Source organism: Coenobita brevimanus, chromosome 98, assembly GCF_032717465.1.
Source record: "Coenobita brevimanus isolate Jiangsu-jjx chromosome 98, ASM3271746v2, whole genome shotgun sequence".
Classification (NCBI taxonomy): domain Eukaryota; kingdom Metazoa; phylum Arthropoda; class Malacostraca; order Decapoda; family Coenobitidae; genus Coenobita; species Coenobita brevimanus.
This window is the reverse complement of record NC_137051.1, coordinates 27,050,973-27,072,798: the sequence shown is the minus strand read 5'-3', so window position 1 is coordinate 27,072,798 and position 21,826 is coordinate 27,050,973. Positions and strand designations below refer to the sequence as shown.

The following is a 21,826-nucleotide window of genomic DNA, read 5'->3' as shown; positions in this document are numbered from 1 at the left end:
TGGGAAGAAGACTGAATAGGGAACTGAATGCTACCTTTGAAGATAAATCTACTAACCATTTCTTACAGGTTTGTAATTTATCCATTGAGGAAAGGAGAAATACTTTTAAGTGTGCAGCTGAGTTAAGAGTAGCACTGAGGACAAGAATTAGAGATGAACTATGCAGTAGTATGTTACGTTGAAGATTTAAAATGAAGGAAAGAGCAGGAGGTGTGTGATATGGTGTAATAGAGTTGATGAAGTGAAGCACACTACTGTATGTACATATGAATGAGTACAGGACAGTGAGAGTATCTGAAAGTGAAGTACACAAGTCTTCATGATAATAGCAATGTTTCATTTTTTCATTATTATCATTTTTTTCCCTCTTAAAGTTGCAGTAAGTTAAAGAAAAATTGCTGTTAAAGTTCCAGTGTCACCTATGAAGCTGATTGGCAAGTTCCCTCATTTTACAGTTGCAGTTATATGGGAAAAGTGATATTTTGGAAAACCTTCCTGATTTGAAATGGAGATTACCTGTAAGTGGTAAAATTGCATGGGGGACTGGCATTGGAGGAAGTGCACTTAAAAGAGGAATAAGTGCAGAAATGTTTAGGACAGAACAGTCTGGAGACTTCCAGTATGGCAACCCCAGTTGGGGAAAGTCTAGGAAGAATGAACTATGACACTGGATATCTTACAGTACAAGAATAGATTGAGACTGTTGTTTAACATCTAGGATGCATGCAAGTAAACACTGGTTCAAGTGAATCAGCAGCTTAGTAATACATTTGCTTATGACATATGATCATGGTACAGCATGAACTGAAAACTGAATTGTAATTAAGGCCAACTTTGTGTTGATTCACGATCAGTTTAAATGGCAAATTGATCTAAATTCTTCAGCAGCCAGATAATGAAGCAGTTTAATGTAGTATATGACAAAGGTTAATTAAACTGAGAAGTACAGTAGTTATTTAGTAATTTGGTCTTATGAATAGAGAAGAAGTCAGAATATTAAGTTGCACTTTTATATTCTTGACATCCACTCTCCACTCTTTTTCAGACTATAAACGACATGACTCCAGTATCTGAGCTGCCCTTCAACATCAGGCCCAAGTCTCGCAAGGAGAAGAACAAATTGGCCTCACGGTATGTTTTACTGTATGTAGTTTTTAGATGAAAGTCCAAAATCCAAGAATGTAAAATACTCCTATATCATCCATTTTAAAGGTATGCAAGACAGAAAGTTATAATATTAGGGATTCATATGCAGTCTACAAAGGAGTAAGGCTGGCAGTATGATATGGTTACATATGCAAACATCAAGAAGGCCTTTAAAAGATGTAAATGGATGTATGTTGATTCTAGGTCAAACAAAATGAAGATTTCTATATTGTGTCAAGTTATATGTTTCCATTTTATCACTACATTAACCAAGCATAGTCTTGATAATTGTTGCACTTACCCTAGGGCTTGTCGGCTGAAGAAAAAAGCCCAGCATGAGGCTAACAAGATTAAACTGTATGGGCTGGAACAAGAACATAAGGGCATGCTGTCTGTCATTGAGGAAGCACGCCGAGTCATTATAACCAAAATGGAAGCTAGAGGAAGTGGTGCCCCTACTCCTCCTCTGCCCACACAGTCACAGCACCACCACATGAAGTCTGGTCCCACCACATCACCTGCATCCACTGCACAGCTCACATTGAATTTGGAGAAGCTGTGCAAGATGAAGAGCAGTGAGTATACTGTATATTTGTTCCCTTTTAATAGCACAGGGTTCAGTAGTGTCAGTGCAGTACAGTAAAAGTCCTGTTATTCAGTAGATCCGACATTTTGGCAGTTTTGAGAAATAGTCCCATTTACGAAAATCTTTGATTGTTCGGCAGATATCCGGAATCATCTCGGCAGTCCAGGAAGTGTTATCTGTGACTTGTAGGCCTAATGTTTCATTACACTCCTGTATGTTCACTAATTTCTATATTTTTTCAGACTCAGGTATAGTATTGTATTGATTACAATATTGGATAGTATCATACAGTACAGTAACCACCCCCTCCAAATTAGCGACGGTTACGTTCCAAGCCCCCTCGCTAATTCTTGAAATTCGTTCATTCTTGACGCCTTCCTGAAAGTGACATTTACTGGTAATTGCGTAGCCCTTGAACCACTGATACTGTAATGCATTACCCATAAATAAATGTTGCTTGTTAAATCAGTTTCCCCGTTGTTTTTAGCTGTACTACTGTGACAGCTCTAGTGTTTTTATTCCTCAACTTAATAGTGGAAGGGACTGTCCTGTTTAACTAAACCTAACCTAATCGAGTTTAACTGTACCTAATAATTTAACCAAACCTAACCTAACCTAAAGTCAGAAAAATACTTAAAAATAAAGTGGAGGAATATGAATTGCTAAGGTCTTTCTGATGAAAGTTAAACGTACATTTAGCGCTCATTCTTTTGTTCGTTTTTGTGTTTAATGTGAAAGAGAGAGTATTGATGCAAACAGTAATATATCCCATTAACCACTTAATAACCTCCAGCACTGAACGACCCTTACAGTACCGATGTCAGTGATATCAAGTTAGTGTGAGCTATAAAGAAAATTGAACAATTATGGGAAGGGAACGAAGGTCACTGGTACGTTTACACAACTCTACGCTACGATTCCAAGCAATCAGGCTGTCAGTTAATCTCAGATGTTTTCGCCCATTTAGTAAATGTCCCTCAGCTTTATAAATTTTTCCGTGACTCATAGCAAATCATAGCATGAGTTTAGGAAGCTAAATAACACATTGCAAGGTGAGCCAGATGATTATCTTCACATCTTCAAGAAAAACAAATTGATTTCAGAAGAATGGAAGAAACTTACTCTACGTACTCAGAGAGGGATTAAATTTCTTCCATTTTCTTAAAGATGTGAAGATAATTGTCTGGCGCACCTAACAATGTGTTATTTAGCTTCCTAAACCCATGCTATGATTCACGGGAGAAGTTACAAAGTTACGGTGCACTTACCAACTGGGCGAAAACATCTGAGATTAACCGACCCTCTGACTGATTGGAATCCTATCGTAGAGTTGTGTAAACATACCAGTGACCTTCGTTCCCTTCCCATAATTGTTCACAGTGTTTTGCTGTAAAGTGTTTTCAATGCCGGAGGTTATTAAGGGGTTTATGGAATACATTACTGTTTCCATCAATACTCTCCCTTTCACATGTAAACAAAAAAAACGGACAAAAGAATGATTGCTAAATGTACGTTTAACTTTCATCAGAAAGACCTTACCAATTCATATTCCTTCACTTTATTTTATGCAATTTTCCGACTATTTTATTTTGTTTGGAAAAAGTACTGTATACAGCACTCACTCCAAACATATTTGTAATAATATAAGTAGTGATGAGTTCACCAATACTAGTGATGTACTGAGCTGGTAGGTAATATTACGTATCATTTCGTCCATCCAGGAAGTGTTATCTGACTTGTATGCCTACTGTGTCATTACACTTGTATGTGTTCACTAATTTATATATGTATTTCAGATACAAGTATAGTACTGTATTGATTGCAGTATTGTACAGTACACAGTACTCTCTCCAAACAGTTGTAATACCATAAGTGGTGATGACAGTGTTCACCAATATATCTAAGGTACTGAGTGGGTAGGTTTTTGATTATTTGGTAAATCCAATATCTCGGCATCATCCCGGTCCCATAGATGCCGAATAATGGGACTTTTACTGTATTATTCTTCCTCTTCTGTCTTTCTTTCCTTCATTCTTTCCTCTTCCTTCTGCCAGTGGGTGACTTTACACTCCCTCTTCTGTCTTTCTTTCCTTCATTCTTTCCTCTTCCTTTTGCCTGTGGGTGATTCTACACTGAGTGACAAGCCAAATGGTTTTTGGTACACCAGGATACCGTTTACAATGCTGGGTGGTAACCATATAACCAAATTATGGCACCTGGTGGTTTAACGGATAGCTAAGACACTCCAATCGGATTGAGCCTGTGTAGGTTTATATTCAAGGGGTGGTTGGGGTTTATTGCTCATATAATGCCACTCCGGGATGAGTGAGGCTTGTCACTCTCATCTTAAATATCAGGACCAACTTGCCTAGCCCCAAGCTCCTATGCTTCTCATGGAGCACCATAGGTTTAGATGATGGATGGATGGATTATTAATTGAGATTCTTTATCAGTTTTATGTTCCAAAGGAGATCAGAACTATGATTGAGACTCCCAGTAACTTATGCACAAGGAAATAGGGTTAGAATGACATTGGTGGCAACTTCGTGAATGCTACATAGCGTACTGTACCGCAGTGAATGTTCACATATCAGTAATGATGTAGAGTAGACTGCATGCCATTGACCAAGAGGCTGAGACCATAATCCCACCCAAGAACTGGAACTGGACACCATGAAGAATATTCAGTTGTAGACTGCTAAATGCTCTAACAGAGTCCTTCAAAGAGGAGCAGTACCATAACAGCTCAAGTATGTCATATAAACACCTCCTCCCATGTCCACAAGGGCATAGTGATCAAGGAACATTGCAGTGGCTGAAATAACACAGGGATTAACCCTTGCAAAGGCACAGTTCTCTGCATGAGTCAAACTGCAAGCCATATATGAGGTATTTTACACTGGTTATAAAACAATGACCCAGGAGAGGTAAACTACATTGCAAAGGTGTAGCTTTTGGCAGAGGTTAATGACGTAAAGAAAACGTAGGTTGTGTATGCATACTTTAAGAATATTCTGAACTGAACACATTTCTACCTCTCAGACACAAGCTTTTATTTACCAAACCAATATTCTTGAAACAGAATACTTACTGATAATGGTAAATTTATCTATCTGTCTATCTATTGCCAGACGCCTCAATCCCATTTGGGGTAGCCACAAACAAATCGCCTCCAAGTCGCCCTGTCCCCCGCCATTTCACTACCCTGCTCCCAACTCACACCCCCCTTTCTCATATACCTCTCCACCCCATCCCTCCATCTCATCCTCGGCCTCCCCCTCCCTCTTCCCCCCTCCACCTCACTCACATACACTCTCTTCGTCAGTCTTTCACCCTCCATCCTCTCCACATGGCCAAACCACCTCAGTGTGTTCCTCATAATGCTTCCTATCACATCCACATCCACACCACAACGCTCCTTTATATTCTCATTCGTCAGCCTGTCTCTCCATGTGACTCCACAGGCTCCTCTTAACCCCTTAACCGCAGGGCGTCACTTTCGTGACGCTTGGGAGCAAGGGATCATACCGCGGGGCGTCACTTTTGTGATTCTGTGTTATTTTGAATTCACCCGGGCTTCCAAGTGAGGGCTTTATCATCTATCAGTACTGCCAGTGTCCAACACTAGTCAGCACTCCTAATCTCATCTGTACTCTCATCCATTGTTGACAATTTAGCCATTTCTCCCCGTTCTTGACTCCCCTCCCTACCCCCCCCTCCATTACCCTATCCTCTCGCCTGCTCGGCCGTGCTACGCTAAGTAAATCTTCCCTGGAATTTTTCACTGATTTCATCCATTGAAATAAGCCCTATGCCCTATTCTTATACCAAATAATATATACAAGAAAGAAATAAGGTAAGTAAGAGTGCCATACACCTGGAATTGGCTAATTATCACCTGACAACACCTCACGTGCACTCGTTCGCTAATTTTCGCTGTTTATTTCCCCTTGAAATATGCCGTATAATCTATTTTCGTAATAAATATACATATAAGGAGGGAAGGGAGAAGCCCAAGTGATATTTACATTCACCTGGAACTACCTAATTTATAATGTATTGTCTAGATTTCCTGCCAATCATTTCACTGCTATAAATTAGCTGTGTCAAGAGGCTAATGTTGGTAGTAATGAATTTCCCTAGGTAGGCCACCACCCCGGCCCACCCTTATTAGTTCACTCTCATCTTCCGAAGTGGAGGTACGTCTGTTCGCTCTTGCTAGCTTCAGGGACTTTTCACCCCCATGCAAAGGGCCCTGTGACCTTTACCCCCTACTAAACCTCGTGTGGAAAGAGATAAAGGGCTGACAATTGATAAAAGAGTGACTACGATCTTTCTATTGAGTAAAACAGTGCAAGTGGAATTGTAAATAATGTGTAAACAGCAAGTGAAAGTAATGAATGTAAATATACGTGAACAGTGGAAAATAGTTTTATAAGTTACTTCAAGTGACAGTGCATAACACAGTATAAATAAAATAGAAATGTAAATAACGTAAATAAAATAGGGAACGTAAATAGAAATGTAAATGAGTAGTATTATAAGAATACGAATACAGTATATACCCTAGGAGTAATGAAAATGAAAGTTTCACTCTAGCATGTCAGAATACTATGAGTTATGAGAGTGAAGGTGAAAGTGACATTCACTCTCAATGCTAGTATACAGGACGAGAAAGTGAATGCTACGTATTTTACTGAAAGAAATTGAATCCCTACAGTGACAATAAACTAATAATACTGAAGGAAACTTATAGATAAAGACTGTAGATATATATAAGTGTTATATACTGTAATTCAAGTTTATTGGGAGAGAGTGCAATATTTGCAAAAAATAATTATATGGGTAGGTAGGGTAATCTTCAATAAGTCCTATTAAAAAGAACTGGGATTTTTTAACCCTGCAAAACTTTGTTCGCACAGAACAAACAGTTTCAATTGTAAGAACGTGATTAGTACGATTATATGTGGAAAAGTGTTGTAAGCACTGGGCAGTAAACTATTTTAAAATTTATACAAGCATAATCTTGCTCTGACTGTTTTAATGAATATTTCTTTATTTTACAAAGTAAATTCCTAAATTTGGACAGAGATTACTAGAAAAATACAGACTGTATGTGTGTGTGTGTGTGTGTGTTTTACAAGCACAGGCCTATTAGGAAAGTGTGTGTGTGTGTGTGTGTGTGTGTGTGTGTGTGTGTGTGTGTGTTTTACAAGCACAGGCCTATTAGGAAAGTGTGTGTGTGTGTGTGTGTTCTTACCTAATTGTTCTTACCAAATTGTATCTTTACAGGAATGAGTCAAGCTCGTCCTGTCCTGTGTCTTAAACCATATTTATCGTACATATCCTTAAATTTGTGAATTGTTTTGGCACACTGTTTCATTCAGTAGTGCATTCCACTGATCAATTGCTCTATTTGGGAAACTAAATATCCTTACGTCTTTATCACCTCTCTTTTTATGCATTTTTTTGCAGTGTCCTCTTGCTGATACTTCCCCATACATTAAGTAATCATTTACAGTATGCCTGTTTTCTCCTTCCCTGATATGCATTTATATAGCATAATCATGTCACCTCTTTTCCTTCTCTCCTCTAGCGTTGGTAGATTCAGTTTATTTAGTCTTTCTTCGTAGCTTAGATCCCTTAAGCTTTTACCCATCTTGTAGCGGCCCTTTGAACTTTTCAGTCTTGTTTATGTCTTTTTTGAAATGAGGACTCCAGACTACTGATGCATACTCCAGGGTTGGTCTGATGAATGATGTTATTATCTTTATTAACATGTCTTCATTTATGTATGTAAACGCTATTTTCATATTGGCAAGCAGTGTATATATGTACCGTACCTTCCCACTAATGTGGTCAGCAGGAGATAGTCTGTTATTGACAATCACACCTAGGTCTCTCTCTCTTTCTGATGTGTGTAGGGTTTTATTTCCTAATGTACAATCCCAATGAGGTCTTTTTCCACTTTTACCAAACTTGATTACATGACACTTGTCCACATTGAATTCCATTTGCCATGTATTACTCCATTCATGAAGTTTATTTAATTCTTCTTGTAGTTCTTTACAAGAGTCTGTGTTAGTAATTCTCCTTTGTATTTTTGCATCATCTGGAAACATATTTAGATAGCTTTAATTTCCAGTGTTACTGTCTGTATCATTTATATACACTAAAAACATGATTGGTGCCAGCACTGAGCCCTGTTGTACTCCACTAGTCACTTCTTTCCATGATGAGTAATTTCCCCTTAGTACTGTTCTCATTTTTCTTTTCATGAGAAAATCTTGCATCCAACAATACAGTTCGCCTTGAATTCCTCCTTGATGGTACAGTTTCCATAAAAGCCTTTGGTGTGGTACTGTGTCAAATGCTTTCTTGAAATCTAAATAGATACTGTCCACCCATCCTTCTCTTCCCTGTAATGTGTCTGTTACTCTGTCATAGTAGCTCAACAGATTAATAACACATGAATTTCCTTTTCTGAAACCAAACTGTCTTTCTGTTATTATACTGTGTTCTTCTAGGTGATTTACCCAAGGTTTTCTTATAAGCTTTTCTAATACCTTGCTTACAGCACTGGTTAGTGATACTGGTCGGTAGTTTAGTGGATTTTGTCTATTCCCTTTCTTGAATAAGGGAACATTGTTTGCTTTCTTCCAAATATCAGGTAGTTTACCTTGACTCAAGGATTTCTTGAAAATAAAAAATAATGGTTTACTTAACTCCTTTGCACATTCACGTAGCACCCAACATGAAATTTCATCAGCACCACTTGCTTATCCTTTGTCTAATTTACTTAGCTCCTCCTGTATTTCTTTTTCTGATGTTTGTATGTCTGGTAGTATTTGTTGGCATGCATGTTACACATAATCCCTCTCAAAATTTTTTTCCTCTGTAAAAACTGATTGGAAATTCTTGTTTAGTGCTTCACAAATATCCTTCTCTTGTGTATAAGTGATTCCATCGTCCGTAATGGATTGTATTTTATCTTTTACCTTGGTTTTGCATCTGATGTAGCTGTAAAATAGCTTTGGTTGATCACCGCTTTTATTTATGATATCCTTCTCAAACTGTTTTTGGGCTTCCCTCCCTATCCTTGTATAATTGTTTCTTGCCTGTTTGTAATTATTATATGCCCTTTCACAATTGTGTCTTCTGTATCTATTCCACAACAAATCTCTTTTTTCTTTTGATTTTTTACATTCTGTATTGAACCATTTCTTTATTTTCTTTTCTGCTTCTTTGTGCTGTGGGATGGACATCTGGACTCCTATTTCATAAAGTTCACAGAATTTTTCATATATGGCATTTAAATCTTGTCCTTTAAGCTCCTTTTCCCAAGCAGTTTCTAAGAAGTACTTCTTTAGGTCATGATACTTTCCCTTTTTATAGTTTAGGCTCTTTTTGTAACTTTCATTGCTGTTATCTATGTCATATGCAATCCTGAAATTGCAATTTAGTACTGCATAGTCACTTTTGCAGAATGAAGGGTGATATATTAAATTGTCAGCATCGTTTTCTTGCCTAGTAAATATGAGATCTAGCATTGAGGGCACATCGAGTCCTCTTTTTCTGGTGCTTTCCCTTACATGTTGCGTTAGGAAAAACTCTTGCACAAGATCCAGGAGCTTTTGGTCCCAACAGCTTTCTTTGCTTATTTTATCTAGAGTATTCCAGTTTATATTTGTATTAAAATCTCCAGTTAGTATAATTCTTTTTTATTTCTCTTCCATTTTCTGTAGTAATGCACTTAAACTCTGAATTGTACTTTCTGCCAGGTCCTCATATTTGTCTCTTTCCCATGTGTTTGATCTGGGTGGCATGTACAAATTGGCTACAATTACTTTCCCTTCAGATGTATTTATCTCTACTGCAATCAGTTCTACTTGTGTGGGTATATCTAATTCTATTTCTTTGACTTTTAGATTTTTCTTAGTTCATTTCATCATTCATTGCCAGACGCCTGTATCTCAAATGGGGTGGCCAAAGGCTTAGAGTTAATTGTTTTACAGGGAGGGGCACTAATCCTCCACCAACCCCACTTGACACGTAGGGATGCCAACAGCATCTGGTGTTCCCAGGCGGTCACCCATCCAAATACTAACCAGACCCAACGTTGCTTAACTTTGCTGATCGGACGGGAAGCGGTGTACTCAACGTGGCATCTTAGTTAATATTATAATTCCTCCTCCTTTTTTTAAGTTCCTGTCTCATCTCCATATATTATATTCCCCTAAGTTTAGGATGTCATTCGATATCCTTGGTGTTAATTTTGTTTCAGTTAGGCATATTATATGTGGTTCATTTTCTCTGACATAATCATTCATCTCTAATAATTTAGATACCATTCCATCCACATTTGAGTACATCAACTTAATCATCTTGTTTATATACTTATAATGATTTGGTTCTACTACCTTCCTCCTTTTTATTTCCTCCTGTTTATGTACCACTTTCGTACCTGCAATCCTATTACTTTGTAAAAAATGTATTCTTCTCCTCCTCTGATCTTCCCTCAATTTTTGTTTTGCTTCCTCCCTCTTCTCTTTCAGTAATTCTAGTTCCTCTTGTGTTTGGCATCTTTTTATCCATACATTTTTGAACTCCTCTTTTTCCATAAGGTTCTTTGCATTTTTTAGTATCTCGTTCACGGTGTTTACACTCTGGAAAGTTACCTTTAGGGGTCTTGACTTGCTTTTCTCGTATTTCCCTAACCTTTTGTGTTCCTTTATGTCTTTACTACAGATTTCCTCTGATACTTCTTTCAATATGCCCATTACATTTGCCATCTCCTTTTTGTCTCTTGAGATCTTGTTTTTTACTTCTTCCTCATCTATACCAGTGATTACTATAGATTTGTTAATATCTACTGAATCTCTGACTAACTTAGGATTGTTTTGGATTATTCTTTTCACTTCCTTTTCAATGCTTTTTTCTTCCACCCTTGTTTCCAAGTCTTTCTTTACTTTCACCATTTCAGCATAAGTGGTTTCCACATCATTTTTGTAGCTTTGCACAGCTTCATTCACCTGTGTTATCTTCTCCTCAATATCACTGCTCTGATCTATCAGACTGCTTACTTGCCTCTGTATCATTTTTGAACTCTTCAATAATACTCTCGTGGTTGACTACTGTACTTGCCATTTCACTAATTTTCCTCCTAAGTGTAGCCACTTCAGCTGTTAGCTCATTTATGGTTGTGTCTTTCTTGTTGACTTCCTTTCATAATTTTTCTATTTCTTCCTTTTGCAAGTGCATCAGTTTCTTAATTTCATCAATCTCATTCTGAAAAGCCATCTCTGACCTATTTACTCTTTCAACCAGTTTGTTGTGAGTCTCCATTTCAACCAGTTCGTGGTAGAAATCATCATCCTGGTTTCTACCTTTATCCCTTTTCTTTTCCAAATTTGCTTTACTAAAGTATGTGGTCATTTTGCAGTACTAAAAGCACATATAGTACTTACATTCCCTGGGGCAGATTGTAGACTAAACAACAATCAGCTGATTGTGCGCATTCATGCGCTGCTTGTTTATTTTTCTGTTTGACCAAGTCTTACATAAAACTTTTTTTTTTTTTTTTTTTTTTTTTTTTTTTAAATTTTTTTTAGAACACCATTAGTCTAACCTTGTACAAAGCTTGACTCATATAAAGATACTTATTTAGGTAATGCCGCTGGCCAAGTTGGCCAGGTATTGAGCGGTGTCGACGTACGTCTGCTCTCTCTCGGTTCCTCGGTGTGTGTGTGTGTGTGTTTGTGTAATTCACCAGGTCGGTTAAGATCACTTGATGGTTGTGATCGCCAGCTTTTACCCTCCCAGAAGGGAGCTGAGAGCTCATATAGTCCAATCTAAGGGCAAGGCTATGACCTTCGCACACGCACATTCCCGTTCCCTTGCTCAAGGGGAACAGTAACCATCCACTTCGTCAGTGAAACTTTTCGCAACCTGAGCGAGGCACGAACTCCCGTCCACCAGTTGGCAAGTGAGAACGTTACCACTGCGCCAGCGAGCAGTGTGTGTGTGTGTGTGTGTGTGTTTACAACCACAGGCCTATTTAGGATGTTTGTTTCTGTGTGTGTGTGTGTGTGTATAAGACCAAAGTGTGTAGCTCGCTAATACATTCCATGGTGCCTTCATAACATGTGCCTGTATGTGCTCGTGTCTCTTGATTTGTGTGCTTGTTAGTGGGGGTGTGGGTGTCATTAGAACCAGTAAGAAGTGTTTATATTATTTCAGTATGCATTTGTTGAGTCAGTGAGGTAGCTGCTTGATAATTAAGTGAAGTTTTGTTTAGGAATAAGAGGTCAGTTCCCCTTACGGTTTGGAATATACAGTATGCAATGCATTTTTATATAATTTTATCGTCTGAAAGAGTTTCTGAATAGTTCTTAGTTATATTTATGGCCAGAATACCTCACTACAATGTGATATGATGCATCTTAATGTGATCTCAATTTATGAGCACAAAAAAGAAGATATTTTTGGCTATTTCTCTTTATATATGTATAACTTGGGCCACGAGTGCCCAATATTTTTTTTTTTACATTTTTTAAAAACTTCTAAAGTGTCCGATGTTTGGACAGTGTGACAAGAGACAGTTGCTATTAGCCATTCTTATGTTTAAATGGCAAATACATGGATGTCCGAAGTTTGGAAGAGCTGTCCGAAGTTAGGAACAAATTTCCTAACTTCGGACACTTGAAAAAAATAAAATAAAAATAAAAATAAAAAAATAAAAAAAATACGAGTTTAGCGTGGCTAATTTTTTTAATTATATGGATTCAGTAGGTACTGTCCCTGGCTACCACATTACACCAACAGGGATAAAATTGCACCACTTTACACAGACTTATTCATTAAAACACATAAATGTCTAAAGTTTGGGTGTTTTATGGTGCCAGAGATTCAACTTGATTCAGGCTGAATATTGTAACAGTGCTATAAGTGGTTGTCGCCTGATTTGACACATGAGTGTCCTTGGTGTTACATTAGAGCCAAGAACTTTTATGTGGATAGTAAACTAGGAAAGAGATTATTTACAATATCCAGTCACTCTTCATCGGTAATTTGTATAAAAGCAGTCGCACATAGTTTCTCTTTTTTTTTTTCAGAGCACAGGATTGCAGGCCACACAACCGACTTTGTCAACAAAGTAATTGAGAATTGCCAAAATGGAAACTCCAGTGGTGGCTTGGATGAATTGACAAAAATCTTTGGGAGCACCAACTTGGCCACCAGCCCCCCATCCAACTCAGGTGGAGGTGGGTTCTCACCCCACTGAGCCCTCCTCTGCCACCACCACATCAGTTAAGACAGCAGTCTTGGTCAATAATTCTTCTTGCATTCTTCACAACTCCAAAGTGGATACTACAGCCCATTGTAGAGGATGAAGCAGTGTATCAGCAGTTCAGTATCCTAGGTTTGTGGAGTAACCATGGATCCTGATAATAACACTTCCAGTGCGACTCTCACATCACCACACGAGCCCTGGTGCAGACAGAGGTGCTCATTAGTGACCATTTAGCCTGGCTAGTTATTGACACTGTATTGTACATCTTGATTACATTACATTAGTCCATGACCCTTCAGTGTTCAGTGTAGCATAAGTATTTCAGCACATATTATTCAGTCATAAATAAAGCATGGGCTACAGTTTTCATGGTTTGGCAGAAACTAACTCAGAAGAGGAAAGGTGTCTGTGATGATATTGCTCCTGAACATTTTAAATGTTTAAAGTGACTCCCAGCAAGATTAGAGTTAGCCAGCATGAGCTTTGTGTAGGAGACGTAGGCTGTGACTGTCAGAGGAACGAGAATTGCCACAAAACAATATTTGTGTTGTTGGTTCTCTTTATATTTCGGTAAAATCATAAGGGCAGCAGTGTGTAGAAGACAATCTGAGTATATGTGTCAACTTACTATTGTAAAATTTCAGCTCATGCTTGAAGACAGTTCTTCCCATTTTATACATCTGAAGTTCTCAAAAATGAAAGACATTTGTATGGTAATGTCCTAAAAGGTTTAGGAATATGTTTAAATTTTACCTTATTTACCCAGTAAATTGTGTATATATTACCTTTTTTTTTAAATCAGATAAATAGCATTCTGCTTTTGCAAACAAGTCAGTAAAGTACTGACACAGATGACTCTCTGAATCATGTTTTATTCCGAAGTCATTGTCAGCCACACACAGTACTGTACAGTACTACAGAAGTAGTAAGTTGACTGTGACTTTACAGCACAGCTGTACAAGCATTCAACATGAGCTCTTGATCAATGAATAATATCATATGTTTTTTTTCTTACTGCCCTGATGTTCACCTTTGCTTGTTCATACTAATTCTGTTGCCATTTTCTTAGTAGTGTACATAGTTAGTGATAAGAGTAGGTTACTCCTACACTGCATATACTGTATAGTTTTTGTTGCAGCTTTTATGTTATCAGTGTAGTATACAACTAAGCTTGTAAGGAAATGGAAAAGTGGTTTGTAGCATTCCTGCTGGTTGGTATTTATGTAGTAAGTAATGTTAAGGTAATATTAGTTTTTTTGTAAGATGGTAACAGTAGGTTTATCATGCTAGTGCTGGACTTGCCGTAAACCCATTTGCAGAGAAACCAGTGTAAAACTTCAGTGACAGTCTGTAAACCATACTGATATGTTACACAATCAAGAAAGCCAGCAATGAGGAAGGCAGAGTTGTTAGAGCTCTTAGTGCATACACAATTGTGATAGCACTTCTTTCGTACATAGCTGTACAGTCCTTTTGAAGAAAATTGTTATGGAATGGCATAATTTGTTATTAGCCAGGAGCCTTCCTAAATGAACAGGAATCTCTCAGGTAGGATGTTGTACCTATTGTGGAGGCTTATGTCTGCAGTGGGCTTCAGGAAATCATGATTAAAGACTTTTCAACCTTCAGATGCTTGGTGCTAAAATGTACTGTTGAAGTACAGTTACAGATCATTGTCAAATTTATGCTCAAAATTGTTTTTATGGTTGATATGACTTTTATGTGCAGTTTTTGTATTTTATTTGATTTGTTTTTATTTTTTATGTACGTAATGTGATAGAAAGCGTTAGGAGAAATACACTGAGGTGGTTTGGCCATGTGGAGAAGATGGAGAGTGAGAGACTAATGAGGAGAGTGTATATGAGTGAGGTGAAAGGGGGGAGAGGGGAGTAGAGGATGAGGTGGAGGGGGGGGAGAGGGAAGGGGAGGCTGAGGATGAGATGGAGGGGGGGAGAGGGAAGGGGAGGCTGAGGATGAGGTGGAGGGGGGGGGAGTGGAGAGGTATATGAGAGAGGGGGGTGTGGGCTGGAGGGAGAGCAGTGAAATAGCAGGAAACAGGGCAACATAGGGACAATTTATTTTTGGCTACCCCTTACGGGATTGAGGGGCGTCTGGCAATAGATAGATGTTTTTTTTTTTTTCCCCCTCCTGAGTTCGTCGAATCAGTGCAGGTGGCTGTTTAGGAAGTGGGACATGTTATGGCAAGTCGAGACCGGCACATTTTGGATGAGTTTGTGTACCTGATAATGTAGGTTAGGTTGCTTGGTGCATGTCTAGTCGCACTAAATTGACAGCAGTTGTAGACATAGGAAGGGTACTCTGATGTAATCTCTGATTATTAGTGAACTTATACATGTGGAACATTTCACAGCTCAAGTAACTCAAGAAGTTGCTCGTCTGCCGTTGCAGAATAATCAAGTTTGTAACAAGTTCCTCGTATTACAGGTTCTAAGCAAGAATGCAGTAGGTTGTTATGTATCTGATGAATATAAACCATAATAAACTATTTTTACATGGCAGATTGCCATTGGGTACAGAGATGTTTCAAGATCATTTAATAAGTTTGCTGTATGTGGTAACTATTAATCCCAAGATAATGGGCTACTGATCAGTCTGCTGCAGTTTGTGTACAGAGCACATCCAGGTTATATCTTACGTGAATATTAATGAATATGGAAGTGCTTCGTTTTACAAGATAAGACATGCAAGTTCCTTATTTATATTTATCTCAGCTTTGAAGATCATACTGTTGGAAAAACAATCATTTTGCAAAGCTTACAAATTAAGGGCATTTTTCAGAGTGAAATTTACTATTCAGCATACAGTATATGTAACAATGAAAGTTACTACAGTGAAATTCCCATGATGTGGTCTCGATTTTGTCAGCTGCTGTATCCGGTTAAATAAATCAGGAAAGGGCAGTCAGGGTTAACCTTACCTCTTAGGTGGAAATTAAAATTGTGGTGATGATAAAATCTAATTTAAACATAAATTTGTATGGTGTGCCAGAGGTTTAGATATTCAAAATGATATACAGTATTCTAAATGACTCATCATATTGCATTACAGTAAAGTCATGCAGATTTTAAACACATGACAATAATGCAAGTTTGCATAAAGTATTTAACCAGTAACAAGGCCAAGACATTACTGGACAGCTTTTATTCATTAGTAATCTGAATTTACAGGTTGTTCTCTGCTCAAGGAAAACAAGTACAGTGGAATCTCCTAAATCACAGCTTTATGGGACAGAGCACATATCGCGATCTGAGAATTCCGCGAGTTAGAAATAACTAATCTCGTGGAGAAAATTACTTATGGGCCTGTCACCTCAAAAAAGTTGTCCCCCTTACCCCCAAACCTACATCACTCTGGTTACCAGTGAACACTAACAACCTGGATTGGAAATTAGTGAAGCATATTTGATGGGAATGGACAATATTGTAAGATTCTTACCTTACTGACAACATTGCTTGAATGGACAGGGGAGGGGGGAGGGGTTCCGAGGCTTGAGGTGGACTACAGCCTCTCAGCATGAGATGAGCATGCTGCTGCCTCTCTGCCACCTCCTCCTCATCAACCTCCCCCAGGAACCCCTCAAAATTCAATGTGGAGACAACAGAAGCAGTGATGTCATTGCCCTCAACTGCCTCCATGTCATCACAGAGACATTGAGTCGCGGAGATTACTGTAATTCTTTACCTAACTGGAGCATCCTTTCCATATTTTCTAATGAAATGAGTCTTTCACATGCTACTTGTTATTATTCCTGGATTATCATAGCTTTTTCCTCTGAAAAATATAAATGGGGATTTAGAATGCGTGATACACTGACGCTTCTAGTTGCAGCGGTGATTGGTAAACAACACAGCTGATTGAGAGATCATCAGTAAACACTGAGGCGGGTGACCTGCTTGCTTTCATTAATACCCCAAAACAGGTATATCTATCTATCTATCTATATATATAATATATATATATATATATAAATATATATATATATATATATATATATATATATATATATATATATATATATTTCATCATCCAATCCTACGTTGCCCCATGAGGAGTGTAGGAGCCCGGGACTAGGCAGTTGATCCTGACATTTAAGATGAGAGTGACCAACCTCACTCATCCCTAAGTGGCATTATGTGAGCAATAAAACCCAACCACCCCTTGGATATAAACCTTCACCGGCTCAATCCGATTGGAGCACAATAATTACCCACTAAACCACCAGGTGCCAAAATTTGGTTATATGGTTACCATATATATAATATATATATATATATATATATATATATATATATATGTATTTTTTTTTCTACTCACTTCTTGCAATCACAATTTAATAGTTAACTATTTGTACTGCATATGTAACAGAATTACTTAACCTGAGATCATGAGTTTGTTATAATATAGGTGGAATCTCCATGCCCATTTGATAAATAATTAACCTTGTTGAGTCTGTAATGGTGGGCAGCTTTGGCTTACTTCTCACTGCCGTCAATCCTCCTTATTACACCTAACTTTTGGGTGTAAGTTAATGTTGGCTTCCTCTTCTTCCCCTTCCGTGAAGAAGTTGTAGGCTTAGGAGGGTTCCAATCAGCCAAGGTAACACTGGGTAGGTGGAGGAAGCCTGGGGAGAAAAAAAAAAAATCCTCTTGTAAACCACACTGGAACCACAGACTAACAGCAGAGAGGAGACAGTGCACTTAGCTGGCCCCATGGCGTCAAATGTGTGCATCCTTCATGCTTGACGTGGGAGGGAAGTGCTATGACTGGCTTATAGTAGGTGCTATGATTGAATATGATTGATTTAGTAATCACCATGCTTGACTATGATTGGTTTACGCCCAGCGAGACATACAGGCTATTGCATGAGACATCGGAAAAGTGTCACTTTTGAGGCTGCATTAACGAATTTCATTTATTTTCCGTGAGTTCCTAATATTGGAAACTGTTGCATGATGTTGCCGTGTATTATGAATTCGTTATTTAAGATCACACGATTTAAGAGATTCCACTGTGCTATTGTGGATTGTGTTGTCAACAGTTCTAAACCTCTGAGTCTACCTAAAGTGTACATTAAAATTTTCCACTATTTTTGTATGTTTATATTGGGAATGTTTTTCCTAGTAACTGATTATTCATGGTAGGTTCATCTTAGTTATAAAACTTAATGTTAGTATTGTAAACAGTTTATTTGTATAGATAGGATTTATCAAGTTCATAAACTTACTTAAAGGGTACTAATAGTTGTCAACCCTCTCTTCCCATCATGATGTATATACACATAATGACATATCCCTGCTGCTTGCCATTTCAGAGATTTGTGGTGATGTTGAAAAGAGTAGGACAAATTTTTTACCCCACCCCACTAATCTGTGGTCATTTCCATGCATCTCTCCCAACCGCTACACCACCACCACCGTAGAGTGTAACACATACACACACACACACACACACACAAAACGCTCTCTGGCTCAGTGGTTACGCTTTCATCTAGCATCTGCTAAGACGGGGGTTCGAGCCTTGCTCGGGATGTGAAAAGTTTCACTGACGAATTGGGTGGGTACCGACCCCCTTGAGCAAGGGGATGGGTGTCTGCGTGTGTGAAGGTCAAGGCTTTGCCCTTAGATCGGACTATATGAGCTCTCAGCTCTCTTCCAGGAGAGTAAAAAGCTGATGATTACAACCCTGATGTGATCATGACCGACTTGGTGAATTACACACACACACACACACACACACACACACACACACACACACACACATTGTTCATTACTCCCCATTAAGAGTGGCATAAAGACCCAGAATCTGTTTGTATTAAAACTGCCTTTCATCAGGGCACAGGAGATCTGCTAAACCTTGAGAACCCTTGTGCAGCTTGGTTAAGAGAGTGAGGACCCTTTATGAAAATTACGAGTAGTTATCACTCCCATCAGGGAGTGAAATTTACATTAGCCATTAACCCCTTCATTCCCATGCCATATTATGTACTTTGTTCTGTCTATGTTCAGATGAATTTATTCACCTTATAATAAGAGGTTAAAGATTGCCATCTGCTACCCCTTCACTGCAAGACATCATGCTTACTCTGAATAACATTATCTAGTGGTGGTAGTAGAAATAGTGTTATAATTTTTAATAGTATGCCCTTGGAGTGTAGGGGTTAATGAAAACAGCATCCCTCATATCAGGTTTCATTACTAAAGTATGATAAATTGAATTTGTCATAATTATTGAGTTCTTCCTCAAAACATTTGTAAAGATGAATGTTGTCATTTGAAAGTCACTCACTAAAGCATCTGATTGATTCAAAACAAAGCCACACACTTTCCTCTCCATCAGCCTCATCTGTCTACTGTTAGTCATTTACAGATCAATTATCTGTGATATAATTCAGGTTTATTGTATGTCCATACTAAAAAAACTAAAACAAAAAAATTACAAAAAAATATATATATAACAAAAGTTAAGGGACGAAGGTTAATGGTCCACTGTGGATGAAGAAATAGCTTACAAAATAAACAAAATCTTAGGCTTTTGATGTTGTGTTGTGAAATGACCACACATTTATAACTGTAAAGTAAATACCACTGATATTGTAGAGTATAAGCTATTCCTATTATCTGTATTTTACCAAACATATATATGTATACCCAGTGATTATCAGCCTGTCATATAGCTGACTGAGAAGGTAATACAATTTTTTGCAAGAAGGCTCTGATTCTGTGTTAGCCTTTCAAATGAGAAAAATATGGTATCTAAGCATTTTATTTATTTATTTATTTTTTTCATATAGGTACAAAACTGGTGCTGCGGTTTGAATTTTTGTTGCAGTTTTGAAATGTAGAGAAAACTTTGTATAACAGGAAATGGATTTCATAGACGCTTCCCAGTTTGTGTTGGTCAGCAATGAAGACACTGTCCAGAATATGTAATATCTCTCAAGTCTTCAGTGTATTATTTTGTATTTTTTACCGAATTCTACAGTAATATAATAAAAATATGTATATATGAACATTATTTTTGTATTGCTTTCACTTCAGAGCCTCTTGAAAATACTGAGTGCATAGCATAATTTAGGTAAGGGATTATAATTATATTAAACTTGGATGGCTTGGTTCTATATGACCAACCAGATCACTGTTTATTTTTCAGTATTGTAAACAGTTACTTTAGGAGTACAGTTATTCCTCCATTAACATTACTTGCAATATCATCAGTTACATTAATAAACTATTCTCATTATGCTTTCTCTAGGATTTCATAATAGCAGTGGAGCAGAACCAACTATAATTGCTATTATTCAGTATACTTTTCATTCACAAGAGGTTATCACAAGCATTAACCTCTGTGTTAATGGAGGAATCACTGTACCTGACACCTCACAGAGGTGGCCACAACAGGACATTCAGTTTCACCCAGCACAGGTACAGTAGCTTCAGTAGAAAAGTTGTCATTATTGTTAGTTGATCTTCAATGTGACTGCCACAGCTTTGTATTCTTGGGCTAATGTAATCTCAGAAGAGCCAAGGCAAAACTAGCCTATATGACTGAAACAAGTGAAAATACATTAGTTTGCTTTCATATATATTGACTACTGTGCACAGAATTACACATCTGAATAAATAAGTATATTACAGTATTGCTTTTCTCTTTCTAGACCTTAATGAAATATTGCTGTCTCAGTATTTACCATGAAAGTGATAAGGAAACTGAAGTCACTGTTTTAGTATTTGGAGCACACATCATAGCAAAACAAAGTAGTTACTACTACTGTTGTTAATGTGGCTTCAGGCACATCTGGTTGTGAACCTGTGGTCAGTTGGCTGAACTTGCCCTTTTACTGCAGTCCGCTACCCTCCTGTGGGAGGAAAGAGATAAGTTTTGGGCTCAGTTGCCTGTTATATCACTGCCACCACGACACTGTCACTCTTCAACACCAATACCTCTTTAATTTCACTCTAACCCTCATGCACATGATACAACCTTGGCATCATTACTGGTCCAGACTTAACAATGAATATGGTGAACATTACAACAGACCATTGACAAAATGTATTTTCACCTTCACTGTGTATGTGAAGAAACACAAAATGCCAGGCAATCTCCGCTTAGTATGACTGTGGTCAGTAATTCATAGTTTACCTAGGCAGGAGTGTAAACAGCCTTGTCAGTAATTCATAGTTTACCTAGGCAGGAGTGTAAACAGCCTTGTCAGTAATTCATAGTTTACCTAGGCAGGAGTGTAAACAGCCTTGTCAGTAATTCATAGTTTACCTAGGCAGGAGTGTAAACAGCCTTGTCAGTAATTCATAGTTTACCTAGGCAGGAGTGTAAACAGCCTTGCCCATTATTGACAGCAGTCACTGGTCAGACCATGACAACAGCACATAAATGGAGCAAATTAATTTCAGTCAAAATGTGACAAAGGACTGGGAAGGATGGTAGCTATCAATGTAAGCTAATAAAACTGCTGATGGAAGGGTAGGCAGTGGCTCAGCTCTTTAGTTCTCAACCAACATGTAATTATCCACTAGCATGTAATTTCAGTGTTCTATGGGTAATGGTGTGGATTAAGTAACTACACTGAGACATAATGGAGAAAACCTGCAAAAAGGAGTGGTAGACATTTATGAATCCAGAATAAGGGTATAAGATAAAGGCTAGGTGAAAAGCTGTTGAGTGTCACTAAGAGTTTCAATGATGGTAGTTGAAATACCCACCGTAGCAGCAGAGCACCACTGGGGCATGGCGACACCCCCCCTAGGAGGAGATCACGAAGGGGC

The 21,826-nt window shown here is 38.1% G+C and overlaps 1 protein-coding gene and 1 pseudogene across 1 annotated transcript in view; one reads left to right on the top strand and one right to left on the bottom strand.

Moving 5' to 3' along the window:
* REPTOR (repressed by TOR) overlaps nt 1-14,891 on the top strand; it is a 71,332-nt gene extending 56,441 nt beyond the window's left edge. Inside the window, exons 7-9 of the mRNA XM_080283808.1 lie at nt 1,046-1,131; nt 1,453-1,721; nt 12,847-14,891. Of these exons, the coding sequence (XP_080139934.1) occupies nt 1,046-1,131; nt 1,453-1,721; nt 12,847-13,016 (525 nt within the window). The 3' untranslated portion in view covers nt 13,017-14,891. The remainder of the gene's footprint in view (nt 1-1,045; nt 1,132-1,452; nt 1,722-12,846) is intronic.
* On the bottom strand, nt 9,792-9,910 carry LOC145414284 (5S ribosomal RNA; annotated as a pseudogene).
* Nucleotides 14,892-21,826: the final 6,935 nt, after the last annotated feature.